This window comes from Lolium rigidum, chromosome 3, assembly GCF_022539505.1.
Source record: "Lolium rigidum isolate FL_2022 chromosome 3, APGP_CSIRO_Lrig_0.1, whole genome shotgun sequence".
Classification (NCBI taxonomy): Eukaryota; Viridiplantae; Streptophyta; class Magnoliopsida; order Poales; family Poaceae; genus Lolium; species Lolium rigidum.
In genome coordinates, this window is record NC_061510.1 from 341,602,107 (window position 1) to 341,622,683 (window position 20,577).

General features: G+C 47.4%; 2 protein-coding genes across 2 annotated transcripts; one reads left to right on the plus strand and one right to left on the minus strand.

Annotated features, from left to right (window-relative positions):
- Positions 1-9,179: 9,179 nt before the first annotated feature.
- Positions 9,180-9,503, plus strand: LOC124700822. The gene has a single exon (XM_047232890.1). It carries the CDS (start codon positions 9,180-9,182, stop codon positions 9,501-9,503), a length of 324 nt encoding a protein of 107 aa, XP_047088846.1.
- A 1,590-nt stretch (positions 9,504-11,093) lies between these two features.
- On the minus strand, positions 11,094-15,311 carry LOC124703956. The gene is made up of 3 exons (XM_047236191.1): positions 14,462-15,311; positions 11,373-11,444; positions 11,094-11,290 (listed from the first exon to the last, which is right to left on the minus strand). The coding sequence occupies exons 1-3, from the start codon at positions 15,062-15,064 to the stop codon at positions 11,288-11,290; spliced, it is 678 nt and encodes a 225-aa protein (XP_047092147.1). The 5' UTR covers positions 15,065-15,311; the 3' UTR covers positions 11,094-11,287.
- Positions 15,312-20,577: the final 5,266 nt, after the last annotated feature.

Genomic DNA, 20,577 nt, shown 5'->3' on the forward strand with positions numbered 1-20,577 from the left:
ACTTTTTTTTTTTTTTTGCGAATTCAGGATGAAAACACTCAAATCTGAACTTGGCTACGTGATGAAATCCTCGGAAGGGAGAAGAGCGGTAGGCGTACGCGCGCAGGGATCATTAAACAGTCGGTCGGTGGAATCGTACCGGAGACAGGCAATTAGTGGTGAACAGGAGGAGAGCTCGGGACGGAGAACGGATCGCAAAACCAACGACTTTTCTCGAGAGTTATTTCCCGCAGGCATGGCTCGCGGTACAGTACCAGATTACAAATCATTTGATGTCCGGCCGCAAGGTTCAACCAGAAACACAGGGATACTATCATACTAAGAACAGTAAAAAAAAGGGAAGCGAAGACAGAAGATGCTGCTCTAGCTAGCATAGAATTCTTGATACAGTTGGGGCGGGTGCAACCGAGGCCGCAGGGGGGAAAACCATGAAATTCTCCGCCGTCGCTGGAGCCGACGATCCCAGAGAAACCACGCCGCGCGTAATCTCTGTCGGCAGCAGCTGCGATTATCCTCGATGATCCAATCTACCCGAGCCTGACGCTAGCTTGACTTGGATGGATCACGGCAGCCAAGAACAAGAAGGCGACGGCGACATCCCAGCACCAGTCACTCCCCCAACCCAAACCCCGCGGAATTCGGATAAGCCGCCGCCAGATTTCCTTATCCGCAAAAGAAGGAAAAAACCAGGCGGAAGGAAGAAACACCAGGCGCGCGTGCGTGCGTGCGGCAGGCACCTCCCAGAAAAGGAAACGCCCGGGTTTCCACGCATGAAACCCGAGGCGCGCGGCGCAGAAAAGGGTGAGCACCCAATCAAAGAAGCCGATGGAAGGAATAAAAAGGAAGGAAGAGGAAGCGGGAGGAGGATACTGACCAGTGGGAGGGAGGGAGGCGGCGTGCTCCCGCGCGCTCCCGGCCAATAGCGCGTCTTCCTCGTTGGTTCTGGGACTCCAAGAAAGAAAGAAGGCGGCCAATCCGTGGCCACAGAAGCTAGCGGGCGGGCTCACTCCCTGCGCGCGCACACACGCCTCCGCTAAGACGGGATTGGGCGAGCGATTATCGCGGTGGTTAACATGGCTGTTAGAGGAGAGAGAGAGAGAGACGACGACGGGTGGCCGGGTGGAGACGTGTGCTACCGTGGGGAGGGAGGGAAAGCGAGGTGGTGGTGGCCACGCGGCCGGGGCGAGCGAGAGTGACAGACGGAGACGGGTGGGTGACGACGGGCGCGAGGACACGAGGACGAGGAGATAATGGTAGACTAAACCACGGAGGAGGGCGGCGCTAATCCATCCTCCCCGGGTCTCCCGGTGGGCTTAACAACGCTAAGCTCGTGTTGATTATTGATGCTAAGCTGGTGCTGCTCTCGTGCGGTTTTCATGAGTAGAAAAAGTGTGCGGCGATGAGTGATGACAGATGGCGGGGAGAATAGTCTTCGGTGGGTAAATGACCATCCAGGCCATGCATCTTCTCGTCTGGTTCGTGGCTCAGGAAATTACTTTTACGGAGTACACTTTTTCTTCCTGCAACCACTTTATTATATTTTGTTACGGAATAAACAGTAATACCAAGTTACATCAACAAACTAGCGTTGAAAATTAAAAACATGAATAAGAAGAAAACTATTGTTCGGAAAAGTTTGCATAAAAAACGAAGAAATAGAAAAAATACAGATTCATCCCTTCATTTTTCTACACTAGCCGAAGCTAGTGTCCACACGAAGCTCCAATGCCATCTAAGCACATGTTGGAACGGAACCTCCACCACTACTAATTTCGAAGAAGCATCATCGCCAACGAGATTTTATGAGTACATGCACATGCCCATTGCGAGCAGAAAGGCACAAATCGTTGTGGCACGTTGACCTTGTGACATCCCGTGTTGTCTTGTACCAAGATCCACTATATCCCATCGATAAAGTCGGACAAATGGTGGCAAATTCACCATCTCCTGACCAACATCCTCGCTCCAGGGCATCCAACTCACCTTGGCCCCCATTGTCTTGGACCAAGATCCACCATATCCCATCGACAAAATCGGACAAATGGCGGCAGATCCACCATCTCCTGACCAACATCCTCGCTCCAGGGCATCCAACTCACCCTAGCCCCGGCGTAATCGTGGATAACGGTCGACGGCAACGACTCATCAAGAAAGTGGTCTCGCCATATCTGAAGAGCGGCGAGAAAACCAAGCCGAAGGATTGACAAATCACGTGTTGCCATCAACTCGGCTTCCCAACTATGGTGAAAAACATGAGTCGTTGGACGTTGATTGCTGAAGCAGAAATTGCGAGCTCAGACTCGTTTCCGACGTGGTGTAGACCGAGCTACATGTGTTTTTTCGAAAAACTGAAGATAGCATTTTAAAGTTCAAAAAGATATTCCAAAAAAAAAATCCTAGACGCAGGTTATGATGTATTCCATGAACTTGCAATTTTTTTTATCTTGAGATACGTAACCTGTATTCTAGCATGCACATGGCAAACAAAAGTGGAAACCACGGATTTTCTCCGGTAGGGGAGTGAGCGGGGGCAAGGTGTTTTGAGTTGAGATTTTGCAAGTTGGTACTAGAATGCATCATGGTAAGCATTTTTCAGCATTTTCTGAAGGGTCTCTCTAGGGCTCAGTAGACTAAGTCCTAACTTATTGCTCAGTAGGGTCGACGCTTCCTTCTTCTTTGGCGCCGGTGTGCCCCCGCCGACCTGCCCGCATGCGGCGTGATTCAGCAGCTGCAGATTCTTTTGAGCTCTAAGATAAATCTCAGTTTACTGAGAACTAGCAAAACCATTTTCTAAAACTTTAAGATATTTTCTTGAATATTTTTAAAAATAAACCTACTTGTAGCCCGAGCTGCATATGTAGTTTGGAAGGTGGTATAGTGTATACTAGCTCCTAGAGAGTGGTCGAGCTTATGAAGATGCCTACCTTTTTTTTTGCGAACATGAAGATGCCTACCTGGCTACCTACCTAACTAGGCTTGTACGTAGCTATACTTACCGAACAGGTGGCTTCGCAGACGAGCCACGTCCACTGAACAGAATTTCCATAGACATGTTCGGTGCGCAGCTAAAAGAATTGCACGTCCGGTCGAATACAGAGCGTACACGCCGCCGAACAGACGTACTAGTGCTACGCCAGTTTGGCAGAAAGTTACCTCCCCGTGCATCTCATTCTCACGTGACGCACGGAATCTACGATCCTTATCTCCACGACGATTACAGTACGTAGTGGTCCGCCATCGGGCCAAGGTAAAGTGTCTAGCACCAAGAAGAAGAGATCGGAGCAGGGGCATTTCGGCCAGTAGACCGAGAGAAGATTTAAACAATTGGGCGCTCCCTGTCCTTGACACGCCGCATCCCGGGTTCCCAGGCTGCCCTTGTGGTGAACATCAATCTGCTGGAGTGTACTGGAGCCTTTTGAACAGTGAACCGCCCGTTTTTGGTTAAAGGTAAAACCGCCCAAAGAGGTAGTCCCAGTCCCGCTGCGGTGATCATCATTGGACCTTGTATTGTGATAGCTCCGGTCAAATGGTAAATGATGCAAAGTCAAGCATTTACTTCAGCCCAAATACTTCTATTGAGCCCAAATACCACAAGAGAATGCATTTGGTGGAAAATGTGTATTCCCAAAGGGAATGGTCGTTCATGATCTACACACCTTTAATTTGGCAATGCTTGCAGAATAGTGTTGGAGACTTCATCAGAAACCTGATCCTCTTTGATCGAGAGTTCTGAGAGCAAGATACTACCCTGATGGTAACTTGTTGAATGCAACAACTGAAGCCCGGAAGCTCTTTTACCTAGCAAAGTGTCATGGCGGGCATGGAAACATTTAAAAGGGGTGCATATATATGGCGTATTGCCGATGGTACACAAGTTAATACTTGGGAGGACACTTGGATTCCCACAAGACCTACAGGTAAATTGGCCACCCCATGAGGTAATATTGTGATTACTAAAGTTTCCGATCTTACTGATCCAATAACTGGAATTTGGGATATAGAATTACTCCGGAGTCTCTTTTGGGAGGTGGATGTTAATCGAACCATGGAGGTCCCTATTGCACTGCTGGCATGGATGATTTTGTAGCCTGGTATCATATAAGTAATGGTATTTTCACGGTACGACCAACCTACCACGCTGAGTGAGATTATAGGTTTGGTAGACATGAGAGAAGGGCCCTGGGAGTGGGCAGATCTCAAATCTGTTGGTGTGGAATAAGTTGTGGAAACTGAATATACCTTCAAATGTCAAATTTTTTTGGATGGAGGGCACTTTATGGGCTTATATATTCCGTGCTTGGGAATTTTGGCTAAGAAACAAACAGCGGATGCCCAGTGTGCCTAGTAGGTTGTGAAGGTATTATGCATACTATATTTATTTGCTTTCGTGCAAAGAAAATTTAGGAAAGATTGGGTGTTTAGTCGGTTATAGATGGAGTTATCAACTTGGACAGAGCCACGCGATCCTCTTGGGGGAGTAGGCCTACCGGAGATATTCTAACAGGGGCATGGTATATCTGGTGGAAGCGTCGACAACATGTTCATGACGGAAATGTTCAGCAATCAGCCATGTCCATTGGAGCACTGGTTACCGACTATTGGTGAGCACATAAGAATCCCATCTAGAGAAAACCCGAAGCCTGGACTTGTCGACCTTGAAGGGAGGTAAATATCAATGCCGACGCTTCTTATAGCACCGATGAAGGACGTGGAAGTGTTGTAGTTGTCGTGTGTGACTTCGAGGTAGATTCGTTGCAACTCGAACTGAAGAACTCCCGTTTGTTGCGGATGCAGCGACAACCGAAGCATATGCAGTTCGAGAAGGATTTCTAGCTCAACATCTTGGCTGCAACCGATTTGTGATCCTTGGTGACGGAATCAGCGCGAGATGGTAGATTGTTGCGATCTTCCACGGTTGCAACATTATGGCATCGGGGTTTAGTAAGGCTTATTTTGAGTGCCGGCACAGGGAGGGAGGCCAATCTGAAACTTGCAAAGTTTTGCTTTTTTAGTTTTTTTTTCTTGTATTTAGGATGGTGACCCCCCTTAGTTAGCTTTGTTTTTTATTTTCTTTTTTTGAGAAACGATCTAAGTGTCTTTGATCAGCAAGCCAAATGGCATTCCCTCGAAAAGGAAAAAAAATTATCATTGGACGTTTGTCGTGTTGTGTGGGTGGCTGGCTCGTTCCTAGCGCTCCGAAGGAACAGGCCGTTTATGGGTAACGCGTAAACCGCCGAAAGAGGTAGGGCGAGCAGTAATCACTCGTCGGCTCGTCGATCGCTCGTGATGATGCGATCCCCCCGGCCGGGCCGGATCTACGGACGTACACCGCGGCCACCACCTTTCTTTGCTTTCTTTTTCATCTTTCCCCTGGGCGGGCATCGTCATTGCGCGTGCGTGCTGGCGGGCGTGGTAAATAAAACGCAACGCCACGACAGGGACGGCGCAGCGGACCGCGGGCCACGCGTCGCCGGGGACCGCACGGTACGTGGCCCGGCTCGCGACGGTAGGTTGAGCGGGCGCGCGATGACGCGAGCGGTGCAGCGTCAGCAAGCTAGTAGGCTACCTGCCGGAGAGACCCAAGAGCGCGCGCGGGGTTTGGCGCGGTGCGGCGCTGTCTCGTGGCGAGGTGGCAGCTCCGGTCTCGGGGAGCACCTCCGCTCCCGTGAAGTACTACGTGGCTCTCCAAGTAGTGCAGTGCACGTTGTTTACATCGACACAAAGCATTGGAAACACTACCACCCGGGCTACAAGAAAATCATCAAACATAGAGTAAATGACAAAAAACTACCACAATTGAGGCAGTCGTGTCACGGAACTACCAAAAGTGTTCGTTTTGTCACATAACTACCACTATTGGGGCATGTCTGCAACGCGGAGCACTGATTTTCTAATTTGCAGGTCTTAATCCAGTTTCTAACAGCTGGGACCGACTGTCAGATCCTACGTGGCAAAAATAAATGATACGTCGCGGAACAGCCATCCTCCATCCTCTCCTGTGACGTGTCGCGGGTGCCAGGCGGCGGGACGTAACTAAGTCGGTACGTGGCCCTCCAAGTAGTGCACTGCACGTTGTATACGTCGACACAACGCTTTGGAAACACCGGCACCCGGGCTACAAGATAAATCATCAAACACAGTACCCTACAGGCAACACGCATTTGCATCTTCATGGGCGCACCTTAAATACGGAGCACCATATATAAACTTAAAATAATCATAAATTTAAAAGGACATTGAAGTTGGGAGTGTTCGAAGTTGTAAACAACTTGCCAAAATTAAACCCAAGACCTAAAAAGAAAAACCTAGAATCTACCTACAGAAGGCGTTGTAGTCCATGTTGTCCATCGCCGTTGTCCTACTCGGAGCCCAACGACCCGTCGAAGCTATCGTCTTTCTTTCTGCGGCGTCACCGAAGCTGGCACTGGCGCATTAGCCCCTCCTTGAGATCGATAGCATTGACACAGTTCGTCGATGACAACTACTCCACGAACCGGTCACCAACCAACGAGACGCACGATGTTGAAGGAGTAGCTCACGAGCGCTGTCTGACCTAGCATGTCTTCACGGTCAACTGGCGCGCAGTACAACGCACGAAACTCTAGCTCGAGTTCCCGCCACGCCTTCTCCTTCTTTGAGCGAAGGAAATTCGTCGCGAAGAAGAGCCACACGACGCATATATATAGCTCGCGAATGACAATGATGTCAGTGCTTCGTGGCGGCGGATAGGGCGCCCTCTTGAGGAACCGACGCGTTCATTGAAGACGACGACCCAACTTCTCCATGCGGACATTGAAAACGACAACACGTGATTTCTCTCACCACCATGATAGCCCCACCCAACAAATCCTACATGGTGAGGAGCGCAGGCGAGACAATCCTGCACCCAATACCTAGAGACCAGCACGGAAGTGCCATCTATTCTCTTGAGTTCGGATTGGTGTCTATGTTTACACTAGTCGCAATGAAAGTATCATGGACTAGTATTATACATATGATAATAATTTCTGATGCAACACCTACAATGCATAGTATCATAAATTATTATTATAGTTTTATCAGATTTAATATTTTGTAGAATCTCGATGCAAATATGTGTATATGATGTGTTTACCACTAAAATTTCTAGCTTACGTGCTATGATACGGTATCTACCTAGTATGATACTAGTTTCACCTCTCTCCTTATTAATTAATGTGCCACATAAGTTTTTACCTACGTGACATGCATGATAAGTACTTCTATTGTGGCTGAGGTGCCCGAGTGTGATCCAAAAAGCACGCGGCGCCTCTAATTAATAAGAGCATTGGTGTCTCAGTCTTAGAACTAGTAATTTTTTTTAACAATCAGTCTTAGAACTAGTAGGTGTAACCTGTGGGACGCAAATGCAATTTTGGCACCGATTATTGGAACCGCCTTCGCAGCGCATGCAAGATCACTAGCTTTCGGGGATCGACCACTGCCATCTCCATAAAAGAATGGAACTTTCTTGTGTACCCAAGATTCCTCGATATAAGCAAAATTGCAATACTAACTCCCTCCTAAGGTTTAAGATCTATTTTTTTCGAAAAGTCAAATTATATCAAGTTTGACCAAATTTTTATCAAAAATCATTAAAACGTAAACTACAAAATTAATATAATTAGATAAATACTAAAATATATTTTCATGTGCTATCTTCAAAATATCGTATTTGTTGATAGATTATTCTGAAAATTTAGTCAAACTTTAATTGCTTTGACTTTTCCAAAGAAATATAAACCTTAAACCTTAGGATGAAGGTAGTATCAAACACAAGGGTTTATCAGTTTTATTCCCGGAATGAATTATCGGCAATCATTAAGCCGGACCGCGCGTCCTCAAGTGGTTCAACTGCTAAGCGACTCGAGCACACTTGTTTTTAGCTTACTCCTGAAATAATGCACACGTGTTCTAGAAAAAAGTGTCTGTCTTATGTGGTTGAGTCTTTAAAAGGGTTTTGAGTGGATGTTTAGGATACCAGTTCATATTCATTATGATAGCACTATCACTGTGATCAAACGGCAATCCACAAGAAGAAAGCATAAGAATTAGAGTTCCACAAAAGAACCTGTGAAAAAATTGTACTATCCAAATAGGGCCTAGTTTCATCACCCTGTAATTTAGGAACATGCAAACATTTTTTATCGAGACAACTTCAAGCAATAATAAAGTAGTTGTAAAACTTTTTTTTTTCATAAACAACTATCGTACAAGATAATGCTACTCCCTCCGGTTCAAAACAATTGTTCAAAAAATAGATATATCTACACTTTTTAGATGTATCTATTTTTGAATAATTATTTATGAACCGAAGTTAGTAATATATTAACATTTTATCAGCCAGGTTACACGGGAGCGTGCTCTCTACTATTTGTTTTTTTTTTTTTGAGAGGCTGTGTCCCTTTCTGGAGGAAAGGAAAATGAAGCAGCGAAGGAAATGGGCCTGCCTCGCACGGGACCGCCGTATTTGCTGCCTAGCGGGGGAGAGAGTAACGCCGCACAGCCCACGGGCCTAACCCAACAAGCAAGAACCCGTTGCCCTGCGCAGGCGCAGCGACGAGACGACAATGTGTTATAAAAAAAAAAGACAAAGAGGGTCGGGTCCCCCTGCGTGTCTGCATCGACGACGAGACGAGGACGAGGAGTAGCAGCTGGTATCATAGCTCTGAAGCGACGGCGTACCCGCATGCCCGTCTCCGTCGTCCGTCATGCCACGACGGTGCGAGTCGTGTGACACATACCACCTCTCTCCCTCGGCCCCCGATTTCAAAACGTGAGCCAATTTCCGAGGCGCGAGGGAGGGAGAAAGAGACGCGACGCCACATCGTTTCAAATTTCATCGTATGCTCCTCGTACGTCTGTATGTGCAAGCGAAGCGAGCAACGGTCACCTAAACGCAGGCACCGCAGCAGTGGCGTGGCTCTGCTCGGTCGCGGCGTGCGTAGCTGCAGAACGAGCTAGCAAGTGTCGCAATCGCGCAGAGCTACCAAAAGACCATGACAAAGACAACCCTTTCGCCTTGACCGCTCTTTTGTCCGCCGCGTGCATGGCATGGCCTGCCTGCGCACTGCTGGCCGCGTTCGCTTATTATAAGTAGCGGAGGCCGCGAGGGGACCGAGCTTGCGGCGGACTGAGCGGCAGCTCGTGGCGAGCTGGCGATGGAGACCGTGCCGTGCGTCGGGCTGCCGGCGGTGAGGAGGTCGCTGCAGGAGGCCGCCGCCTCGTACGCGCACCACCAGGCCTCGGCCCCGGCGGCGCGGTCTACGGGGAGGTCGGTCGAGACGCTGGTGGTGATCATCGCGGCCATCGTGCTCGCCGCGGCGCTCGCCGGCGTCCTCGCGCGGGCGTGCGGCGGGAGGCACGTGGCGCCGAGCGCGGACCGCGACGTCGAAGGGTGGGTGGAGCGCCGGTGCCGGACCTGCCTCGACGGCGGCCTGCCAGCGCCGCCGGGAACGTCGTCGAACACGACTGCGGCCAAATAAGTGTTTCTGGTGTTTTCTCCTCGTTTGTGGTAAGCTAGCCAAATACTGTAGTAGGAGTGTAGCATAGTAATGATATACTATTAGTTTTAGATTAGTCATTAGTACCGTCGTGATGTAAAATTAGAGTATAAGCTGAATGATGAGTTGTTCTTTTCTCCATGAGGTATCAGATTAGATTTTCTGAATTCCTTCTCCACCGACGCTCCCTAAATAGGAGCCGGCACAGCCGTATGCGAGACGCCGACATAGCATCCTTCATTTGGGGATGCTGCTTCCACACCGGTGCTCCCCAAACCGACGGCCCCGATAGATCATTTAAACAAAAACCCATAAAACATGCATATAAATTCGACTAGGTTTTTGAATATGAAATTTGGGCCAACATACTGCCACCATATTTGAATAGGTTTTCGGATATGAAGTTTGAGCCAACCGAATCACCGTCATAGTCCGGTTGCAAAAACAATTTGGGCTTCCATGCCAAATAGACGCATCTGCGAGAGCGACGACCCCTCCGCGAAGTACCAGGCGACGAGGGCGAGCGCCGCCCTTCGGGCTGATCGCCGCCCAAGCTGAGGCACACATCGGCGGCAGTCGCCGTTTTCGTGGCTTCGGCTTTGTACGCCTCAGCGGCGATGCGGCGCCTTCTGCGGTCGGCCGTCACCATGGCGCAACAGCGTTTCTCCTCACCTCCTGCGACATGGTCGGCGGCTTCTCCTTCGGCGCCACGGTGCGCGGCTTCACCGACGTCTTCGCTGCCTTCACTGGAGCCTTTTTCTTCGGCGGCATGGCGGCGGCGAGGGCTTTTCGCGTTGGAGTCTGAATGAGAGATGGAGCGGCGGAGGGGAAGGTGTTTCGATGGAAAGCATGTATAATTTCGGGATGTGTGGCTGACAGGTGGCTCCCACGTTTAAAATAATTCGCTGCGTGAGACGCCAGCACGCCCTTTGCGAAGGGGCTGGCACGGATTGCCGGCACTTTTATTGGACTCGAAAATGCGCCGACGCTTTTTAAGGGTGTGCTGGCGTGAGCCTATTTTCGATACCACTCCAAGATGCTATGGGGCCGCCGATGTAGATGCTTTTAACACTTCGGCACTGAAGCGATAATCTTCTTTACTATTAGGCGGCGATGCGTGGTGTCCGTACGTCAAGAAAACCTTGGTACGTCAAGAAAACCTTCCAACGTTGCTTCACGAGGAATTCCCAACCAGCCTGTGCATTGGGCTGACGGTTGGTTCTTTTCTCCATGAGGTACCAGATTAGATTTTCTGAATTCCTTGCTATAACACTTCGGCACTGAAGCGATAATGGTGATAGTATGTAAACTGTCTGCATGTGTAAACCTTCCGTATGCATATTCTCCGAGGTAGTACATGAGTTAGCATCCAAACGATGTAAACAACCAGACAAATGGCCAGGACGAACGTCCCTGTTTGAAAGAGCCTACCGACAGCTCATACGGATGCGCCATGGCCTATCCATGCCAGAAGATCCCGGTTCCCGTGAACGCAACAAGACAACCAGCATCGAAAATGCCAATATAGAACACTGTTAACTCTTGCTGTAACGGAACTCATTGATATTAGCATGGGTTTTAACTAAGGTATTTGGGCAAGCCAACAAATTTACAAACGGCCCATCTATCGGTAGGTATAGTGTACAAGACAAATTGTTCATTGCGTGCACATCCATAGCCAGTGGATTAAGCTTACATCAACCAACAGCACTCCAAGCGAGGTTTGAAACATTCACACGCAAAGGTAGCTCGATGCCATCAGCGGCTCACTGACAGAAAATATGAGCAGGTCAGATTCTGGAAAGAATGCAATCAATTTCCAGAGGGTAAAATGAGTTCACAGTTCTTTACCTTTGGGTAGCAGTCCTGGTATACTATGGTCTGATTCTGTGGATTCACATGAACCTCGCAAGTTATTTTCCCCTGCAACAACCATACAAGGGCAAGGAAGCCATTAACCAACTGCTGCGTCAGTAATATAATTTTTTCTTAGGCGGTTTTTCATCTTGTACCAAAGCCTTTCTAGTATCTGGAACGAAAAACTACTATTACATGGTTCTGTACTACTCCCTCTGTTTGGAAATGTAAGATGTTGGAGCATCTTCTTTGGTTCACCCACTTATAAGTTTGTATATAGTCTATTTTTAGTGTGTATGTTCATCCACTTTAGTGTGTATCTAGTCTAGTTTAAAAGTAGCTAAAACATCTTATATTGATGAACGGAGGGAGTACATGAGGTAAAATGCTATATTCATGCCAAAAGGAAACATCAAGCAGGCATATCAGTTATGTCATTTTCTTCGAATCAGGGAACAGTCAGGGCCTGAGGCACCGTGGCTCTTGTTACGTGTTGTAGCCATGTATGGAATAATGATGCACTAGGGAAACAAAGATTAAGAAGATTGGAGGACTAGTAGAAGATCTCAACAAAGATCAAATAAATCAATGGACCAAACATAACTCGATAATGCATAAGACACGAATTTGAAAGAAAATAACATCCATAAATTCAAAACAGTTACAAAACACCACAATAAATAACCAATATCATTTCAAGAAAGTTCCTAACACTATTGGCCTATTACCAAAGCATTAAAGAGTCCTGCTTTGCAACGATGCAAATATAAAATATCATGCCCATTGTCTTTAACATGAGAAACTAAGAAGGCATTGTTTGAAAGATGATTGCTTAAGTCACAAGCTTTGTGGAACCAGCTTGGTTGTGATGGAGGTTTTGCTGCAGAACTTTGCACTGTTTGAAATGTTCATCATCTCGTCTGCAAAATAACTATCCATTGTACAAGATATTATATGGCTTTTAAAAACCTTAACCCCAAGCCTACACCAGGTTTTGGAGGGGGGAGAGAGGAAATGACTATTTGGTGCCAAGACAACTCATCCAGTAATAACTCATAACTATGTGGAAAATATACAAGGGCAAGACTCAATTCAGACTATGTTTGATTAGGACATGATTTGAGAAACTTTGGGAGTTAGTCCATACTTAATCAAATAAGAAATGCAGGTACTTTACTCTTAATTTGGATAACTAGGGCCCGGTTGCTTCTAACCAATGCTACCAACACATTTTACGGATTTCTTTCACAAGCAGCAAATTACTATCTATGTACATTAACAAGGAGAAGTGGCTGCAAACGTTTGCAAGCAGCGGACTGCCAACAGTGCCACAGCATAAGATGGGTAGATGCTGAACTGAGGCTTCTTTGTCTACAACAGTATATGTATGGAAATTAGGATAGTGAAAATGGCAATGTAAGGTTGTGGAAGCCAAGGAAAATTTTGTTGGTAGCCGGCCAGTTGCTGCCAGGCAATAAGTGCTGAGGACCCTAAAAGTCTAAAACTGGTTATTTTTAGGGGTGGGCAATATCTGTGTTTTACTTCAAAACTAGCTGTCATATTTCATCTACATTTCAATGTCTAGTTCATCTCCACTGTTTTGTGTCTCTCTTTCACAAATATGGAATTGCTCAACTTTTCCATCCAGGTGCCACTTATTCACATTGAGAATGTTTTTCCTATTGGTAGCCAAGTAGTAACAAGGAGGCAGTCATTGTTGCAGGGCAATGATAGCCTTTGCTGGCCAGAATGAACCCAGAGACTCGGTGGCCGCGAAAATTCCCCTGAGTAGGAAATGAGTTTGGTACATTTTGTCCATTCCATAAGCCTGACTCATGGTACTGTATCGGTTAAGTGATGAAGAGATGGTGACGTATTTGACCGCGTATGCTAGTTAGATTTTATTTAAAATGCATGATGCATGATCAAGGCTCTGGAGCAGAATTCATTTAAAACGCATGAACGCGAGTGTATGCTAATTACAGAAATCTGAAAAAGATACAAGATGTAACCAGTAAAAAATCATAACAACAAAGATAAGATAATACACTGGACTGTTTACTGAATCATGACTACCGAAGTTAGAGCATATTTCTGCTAACTGTATGATAGCCCTAAACCCAAAACAAAAGGGCTAACCAACAAATGTTTGGCTGGTGAAAGTTATAAGGTGTTGTAAAGCTGTTTCCAGTTTTTCCCTTAGATATTGAAATCTGTTTTACACATACAATTTGTATTTCACTGGCCAAAATTCTGTATTCTTCGAAGGTGCATTAGGCATTAGACATTAGATGCATAACAAAAACTGAATTAGATGGACAATTGTCCAACCCTTTGTCTGTAAATTGCCTCAGCGTTATACTCTGCACGATTGGACAGACATAATTCCATTGTGTAGGACAAAGCACGATACGACAATTACACCGATCTATAGATACAGGTCGTAATCGAATTCACAATGCACGCATTCACCAATCGACAAGTACTACTGTATTGTACTGTTGTGGATTCATAAATAAAAGCAAAAAAGAAACATATCATTTTGTAATATATATACTTTATAAAGACGAATAAGATGCCAGAGGTAACTGGTCAAATGCTGTCACTGTTGTTCACACAACATAACAGACTGTTACCGTTTACGGAATCGTGACTATGTAAACTTATTCCCTAACTGTATTTTTATTTTTTAACCCTAATCCCAAAACGAAAGCTCTAACCAAAAATTGTTTGGCTAGTGAAAGTTATCTTGATACAGAGCTGAAAGGTGTTGTAAAATGTTTTGCATATTAAATATTCTGTGAACTGGCCTGAATTCTGTTTGATTCGAAGGTGCATTAGGCATTAGATGCATGAAGAAACTGAATCAGATAGACAATGGCCCAACCCATTGTCCGGGACAACAATATCCTAAATTGCTTCAGCATAATACTCTTATTAACGATTAGATAGAACTAATTCCAATGTGAAGGAGAAAGCACATTGCGGCGATGACAACAAAAACTACAATCAGGGTATATGCAATCGACTACATAATCAATCAATCGGCAATTAGGGTTGGTTCCTGCAGCAGCGGCACTTACCTTGACGGGGACGGTGAAGAAGAAGAAGTGTAGGTTTCCCTCGACCTGCACGACGGTGTCGAAGGGTATGGACCCGCGCGCGAGGTCCTCGAGCAGGTAGATGGCGTCCTCGACGACGCGGATCCCGTTGAGGTCGAGGTCGGCGTCGACGTAGGAGACGGCGCGGGCGCTGACGCTGCCTCCCCCCGAGGTGACGGTGCCGAGCGCCTTCCCGCGGTAGGCGACGTCGACGTCGAGGCGGGCGTAGTCGAGCGCGAAGAGGGCCGGGTTGCGCACGCGGACCTTGAGCGCGGCGGAGATGTTGACGGCGACGGCGGGGCGCGCGACGACGGAGACGTGCGCGAGGCTGAGGCGCGCCACGCTGACGTCGGGGTCGGCGGGCCAGAGGAGGACGGCGAGGGCGAGGAGGGTGAGGGCGGCGAGGATGGGGGCGAGGCAGCTGCAGCGGCAGCCGCGGCGCAGGCGGCGGCGGATGGGGACGAGGAGGACGTAGGAGGACAGGTCGGCGTCGGGCGGCGGGTGGCGGTGGTCGAGGTACGGCGAGGGGTAGGCGGAGGGGAGCAGCGGCTCGGCCGCCGGGGTGCGGGGTTGCGTCTTCGCCATTGCGGGTGGTGGTGGTTGGTGGTGGTGCCGGATGGGGCTTTTAGCTTAGCTTGCAAGGGAGGAGAGGAGATGGGTTGATTTGTTGATTGGAAGTTAAGGTGAGAGCCGGCGGGAGCTAGCTCGGGTGTGTGTACTCCGATCCGATTGGTTTCGCCATTGTTTAGATCTCTGCGGTTGACTCGAGAGAGCGATTTGTCTGCAGTACTTTCGCGAACGCTGACGCACGGCGTATCCCACCGCTACGTGTCCACTCTCCAAATCTTTTCAGCCAAAAACGCAGATACGAAAGAAAAAATAATCTAAGGAGATATGGAGGTATGGCATCTGATTCTCATCTGGTGCTATCTCTCATTTTCAGGATCCATACTGCTTTTCCCTGTGAATGGAATGTATCTAGATAAATTTTAGTGTTTCTATTTACTCGTTTCAAGTGTTATGCGTCAGAAGGAGTAATATTATTACTCCATTTAATTTCAAAATAAACCATAGGACAAATGGCACAAATCTTCGTTTGGTTTAGGTTTCAAAGAAAAACAAAACAATTCTATGCACAAATAACAAGAAAGAAATACTAAAAACTCATAAATAGAATGCCATGTGAAATTTTACAAGAATAAAAAACATGATACTAACCAGTAACGAAAGTTGTGTGGTTGTAATAAAGGAGAAACATAAGAAATTTGGGTAGAGTTTGAGTCATAGTTGTCATAAATTTTGGTGGATTCTCGCCTTTGAACCAAAAATAAGGGATCCAGGAAAAAATTCTACGCGATAAAAGACTACAAAATTATGTAAAAAAAAATCTTTGAAGCACTATAAGTTGCATAATAATGACCCAATTTTATCGGTGTATTTGTTTTCACCTTGATGTGGTTACATCTTTTAGGATCCTTTAGTTTCCCTACTCTTGTTTATCAATAATAAGTATCGCAAATTCATGTGTTTTCACAATCCTCTACACAATACTATAGTATTTTTTCGACAAAGATGCAATACTATCATATACATGTGTTGTTTTTGTTTTTACGTTTTTCATAACCTTGTGTACGAAAGAGGCCCAAATGATGAGTATTTTTTAGTGAGAACATATACATGTCTTTTAAAAAAGGGCCCATCCTCTACATCATTCAACCACATATTGTTTGTTGGAGATTCAAGTTCGTGCAACAATTATAAATACAATGAAGTATCAAATAAGGCAAAGACAAACCAAATTGTAACCAGACAAATGATTAGTACCAAAGAATCAGCCGCCTCCACTCGTCGTTACATAAGAATCCAATGCAAGTAGCCTTGAAGTTGACTTACAAGCAATTGGTAACTTTTCTTGATACGTCGACACGTGTTCTAGCATAGAACACATAGTATACTCGAACCCGGGATATATTTAACTAATTTTCAAAACACATGGGAGTCGATATTGGAGGAGGAAGGTTCTAATACTCTACTATATTTTTAGCATTGTGGATGTTGATTTTTTTCCTAAATATTTAGTCAAAATTTATAATTTTAATTAAACCTAAAATGTAAACTAATTATAAATAGAGAAAATGCATTCATATCTAGATAAAGTTCCGATACATATCTCGTAATGTTGTACAGTAGGAGTATTTTGGTTTTCACCATTCCCAAGTGCACGGCTTTAACCACAAACATGTGCGGTGTGTGTAAACCCTAGCACATCACGTGCCAACTTAACACGCGTGCGCGGCGATTTACACAAAAATAACCCAAAAGTGGAAGAAAAGAACAGACTGACCCTCCGGCGAAACTATTTCACCAATCTAACCCTTTTGTGTGGCGCCCCTCCCATGGGCGCCACACATGCCCATGTGGCTCCTCTCCCGCCGGCGCCACACACCCAGCCGACGTGGCGCCATCGACGCTGAGCTGGTGCGCCCATCCGACGTGGCAGCATGTGTGGCGCCGTTGGGAGGGGCGCCACACATGCACTTGTAATCCCCCAAAACATACTGTGAGACAATTCCTCTGGGACTTAGCCGTTTTGCGAGGCTCGATGTGTGGCGCCGATGCCACGGGCGCCACACATAGAGGCTCGCGAAAACGGCTAAGGACTTATCGTCCGGAGCCCCTGGATGTTTTGGTCCCAATAGTTCATATAAGTTGGCATGTGTGGCGCCGATGCCACGGGCGCCACACTAGCACTTGTGGCGCCAGTGGGAAGGGCGCCACACATGGACTTGTGTTGAAAACATGAAAAATCCTACCAAACTCCAACAGTTACGAGTACAACATTGGACACAACAAGTAGCAATTTCATGACATACACATATAACACTTCATAGGTCACATTGTAGCACGTAGATTCAAACAACAAGTAGCATTACAGACCATGGTTCAAAATGACATAGGGTTCACAAATCGATACTTATGAATATAGAGTTCACAACAACACGTAGCACATCCTAGTAGCGTCCTCGACGTGCCGTCCTCGTGGGCTGCTTCCGGACGGCCATCCTCTTCGTCCGCCGCATTGGCCGTTGTTGCCTGCTACTCCCGCCGATGCTCCCGCTGCTGCTGCTGCTCGCTCCTCGCTCCTCCTCCTCGTCCGAAGAGAACGGCTCGTCGTTCCTCATCCTCGACATAGCTGATCTCCGCGGCGGCCCGTCATCCTCCTCGGTGACAACCTTCTTTCCTCGGTTGACATAATCTTCCGGAGTGTACCGGTTTGGAGCCTTGCCCCTTGGCTTCAACTCGGTAAGCCGACCGTTGCTTGGAGGTACGCTTCGGAAGTATGCCTTGACTCAGAATTAGGTCGTCCTCGGGAGGAATCTTCGAAACATGAACACATGAGATTACGAAAGTTGAAATTAGTAAGAACATGTTTCACGAGCAACAAAATAGTCCATACCTGCGGTTCTTCGAAGAGGAGGATGTAGGGATTTCGCCTTCGCGGCAACCTAGCAAGTTCGCTAACCGCCGCATCTTTCGTGCGGTGTTCTGCGTCATGGAACTCACGGTTACAAAGCCACCGGAACATAATTGCGTACATTCAAAGTTGGTGATCATACCTTAATGAAATTCCGCAACGGTCCGACGGTGCTTTTCATCTACGTGGCTCCGCTCCCACATAACCTCGCACTCCTCGAGCTGTTTTTGGATCTCCTCCCGCTGTGACAAACATAGCATACACAATTTAAGCGAGCACATGGCAATCTAGATGATGTACTAGTTAGTGAGAGAATCCATTACCACGAAGTTCAGCTCGGAAGCAATAGAAGTCGATCTCCCTCTGCGAGCAAAAGTGTCGTGCTTGGCTTTGCCCAACCTCATCGAACTGGATGGGGTCGTCCAAGATCTCCTCACGATACGCGCGCTTCACTAACTCGATACGCGTGTTCGATGGAACCACTCGAGGTAGTTGTTGAAAGCGGTGAAGTCGTGAGGCACAATCTGCTCGGGGCCAGCATTCCGTGCCGCTTCCAAGCGATGTTGGAACGGCTGCGATGTGGCCGCTATGATGGACTGGCCAATTTGTGATCTTCCTCTGCCGCTGCCTATCAAGCCTGCAAGAATCAACAAGTTAGTTTGTACCTCTTCTATCAAGAATCTTCCATCGCATGATTCCGAAGTTTACCCGTGAAGCGCCTTGTCCGTGTCTTGCCACATTGGTGGGCACTCTCGATACAGCTCCAAAACTGTCTCATCACTCTTTGCGGCTGGTGGTGTTCAACAAGCCACATGCATATGAGTGGGCAGCGCATACGCCAGAACCGCGCCTCCTCCGTGCACTTGGGGTCCTCCGAGTGTCCTCGTCGGCCTCTATGGGGCATTCTCCAAAGTTAGTCCTGATCCATTCGAAAGACGCGCCGGCGGGAACTCTCTGCTTTGGATTTGTCGGCGCCGGAGGAGCCCCGCCAATAAGCCCCTCCATCTGCCGGCGCCACCCATCGAAGCTGTGTTCATACACGGTGGCTCGCCACGAATAGGCAGTGCAAGGATCATGGAAACATCCTGGAGAGTAGGGGCCATCTCGCCGGCCCTCAAGTGGAAGGTGTGAGTCTCCGGCCTCCACCGGTCGACAAGGGCGGTGAGTGCCGAGGGGTTCATGTGTGGCCCCCACGGCTTACAAGGGATATGAACGACATAAGACCGGTAGGCCGGATGAACTCCGTGTACCTCTCGTCATAAGGTATATCCGATGTGCCATGATAACGAATCTTCAAAGGGTGAAGATCCGTTTCCCTCTCCGTCATATGAACAGCCCGGTGCTCCCTGTCGTACTCTTCATCCAGAAGCCACACCATCCTACATGTTTACACAACCATGTTATGAGTCATTCCACTAACAAAAATGAGCAACATCGGAATTTCGTAAGACATGAGAGTTCATATCCAAATACATGAGAGTTCATATCCAAATACATCACACATATGAATTTCGTAAGACATACCATTCCTAGGCACATAATAGACATATGTTAGACAATAGAATAGACATTTGCTAAGCTCCAATTTTGCCTTTCACCACATACATACATATGTAAGACAATATATCTAACTTTCGAATCACCCATACATACACACATTTGAGTGCAACAAGTTTGAATAGGCATTTGCTAGGCATATGTAACAAATTTGAATGCATTTGCTAGGCAAATGCATGACATTTCAACACATACATACATAGGATTTCAACACATACATGTAAAATTTCATATCTAGGGCTCCAACAAATCTTTGGTTCAAACACATATACTACAATGTAGATTCCACCAACATTGATTTCCATATCAATGGTTCATATCCAAATCCACCAACATAAATTTCCATATCTAGGGTTCATACCCAAATCTACCAAATCCACCAATACTAGTGGATGAATCGGAGGGAATCGAAGGGGAATACCTTGAGGAATGGAGGAGGAAGGAGTTGGCCGGACAGATCTGATGATTTCTTGCTCGATTTGGTGGGGGGGCCAAGGGGAGGCGGGCGGCGGCGGCGGTTCCGTGGGAGGAGAGAAGAAAAGAAGAGAAGAACTGGCTGGGTCGGGCTGGGGCGGGCGCGGGCGCTACACTTAAGTGGATGTGTGGCGCCCGTGGCATCGGCGCCACACATCGATCCTCGCAAAACGGCTAAGTCCCATAGGAATTGTCTCACAGTATGTTTGGGGGATTACAAGTGCATGTGTGGCGCCCCTCCCAACGGCGCCACACATGCTGCCACGTCGGATGGACGCATCCAGCTCAGCGTCGATGGTGCCACGTTAGTCTGGGTGTGTGGCGGCAGCAGGAGGAGCCACATGGGCATGTGTGGCGTCCGTGGGAGAGGCGCCACACAAAAGGGTTAGATTGGTGAAATAGTTTCGTCGGAGGGTTAGTCTGTGCTTTTCTTCTACTTTTGGGTTATTTTTGTGTAAATCGCCCGCGTGCGCTGGATGAGCGTCAATACGTGGCCGTGTCCATCCATTCGCACCGCGAGCGCGAGCGCACCGTGCACGGGACACGCTCTCCGACCCACTCCTCCCGGTCTCCGACCACGTGCTCCGGCGCG

Excerpts from the sequence above, each read along its gene's own strand:
- LOC124700822 (XM_047232890.1), top strand. The coding sequence starts at position 9,180 with ATGGAGACCGTGCCGTGCGTCGGGCTGCCGGCGGTGAGGAGGTCGCTG.
- LOC124703956 (XM_047236191.1), bottom strand. The coding sequence starts at position 15,064 with ATGGCGAAGACGCAACCCCGCACCCCGGCGGCCGAGCCGCTGCTCCCC. Across the intron at positions 11,445-14,461 it reads TCTTCACCGTCCCCGTCAAG|GGGAAAATAACTTGCGAGGT; the intron begins GTAAGTGCCGCT and ends TGGTTGTTGCAG.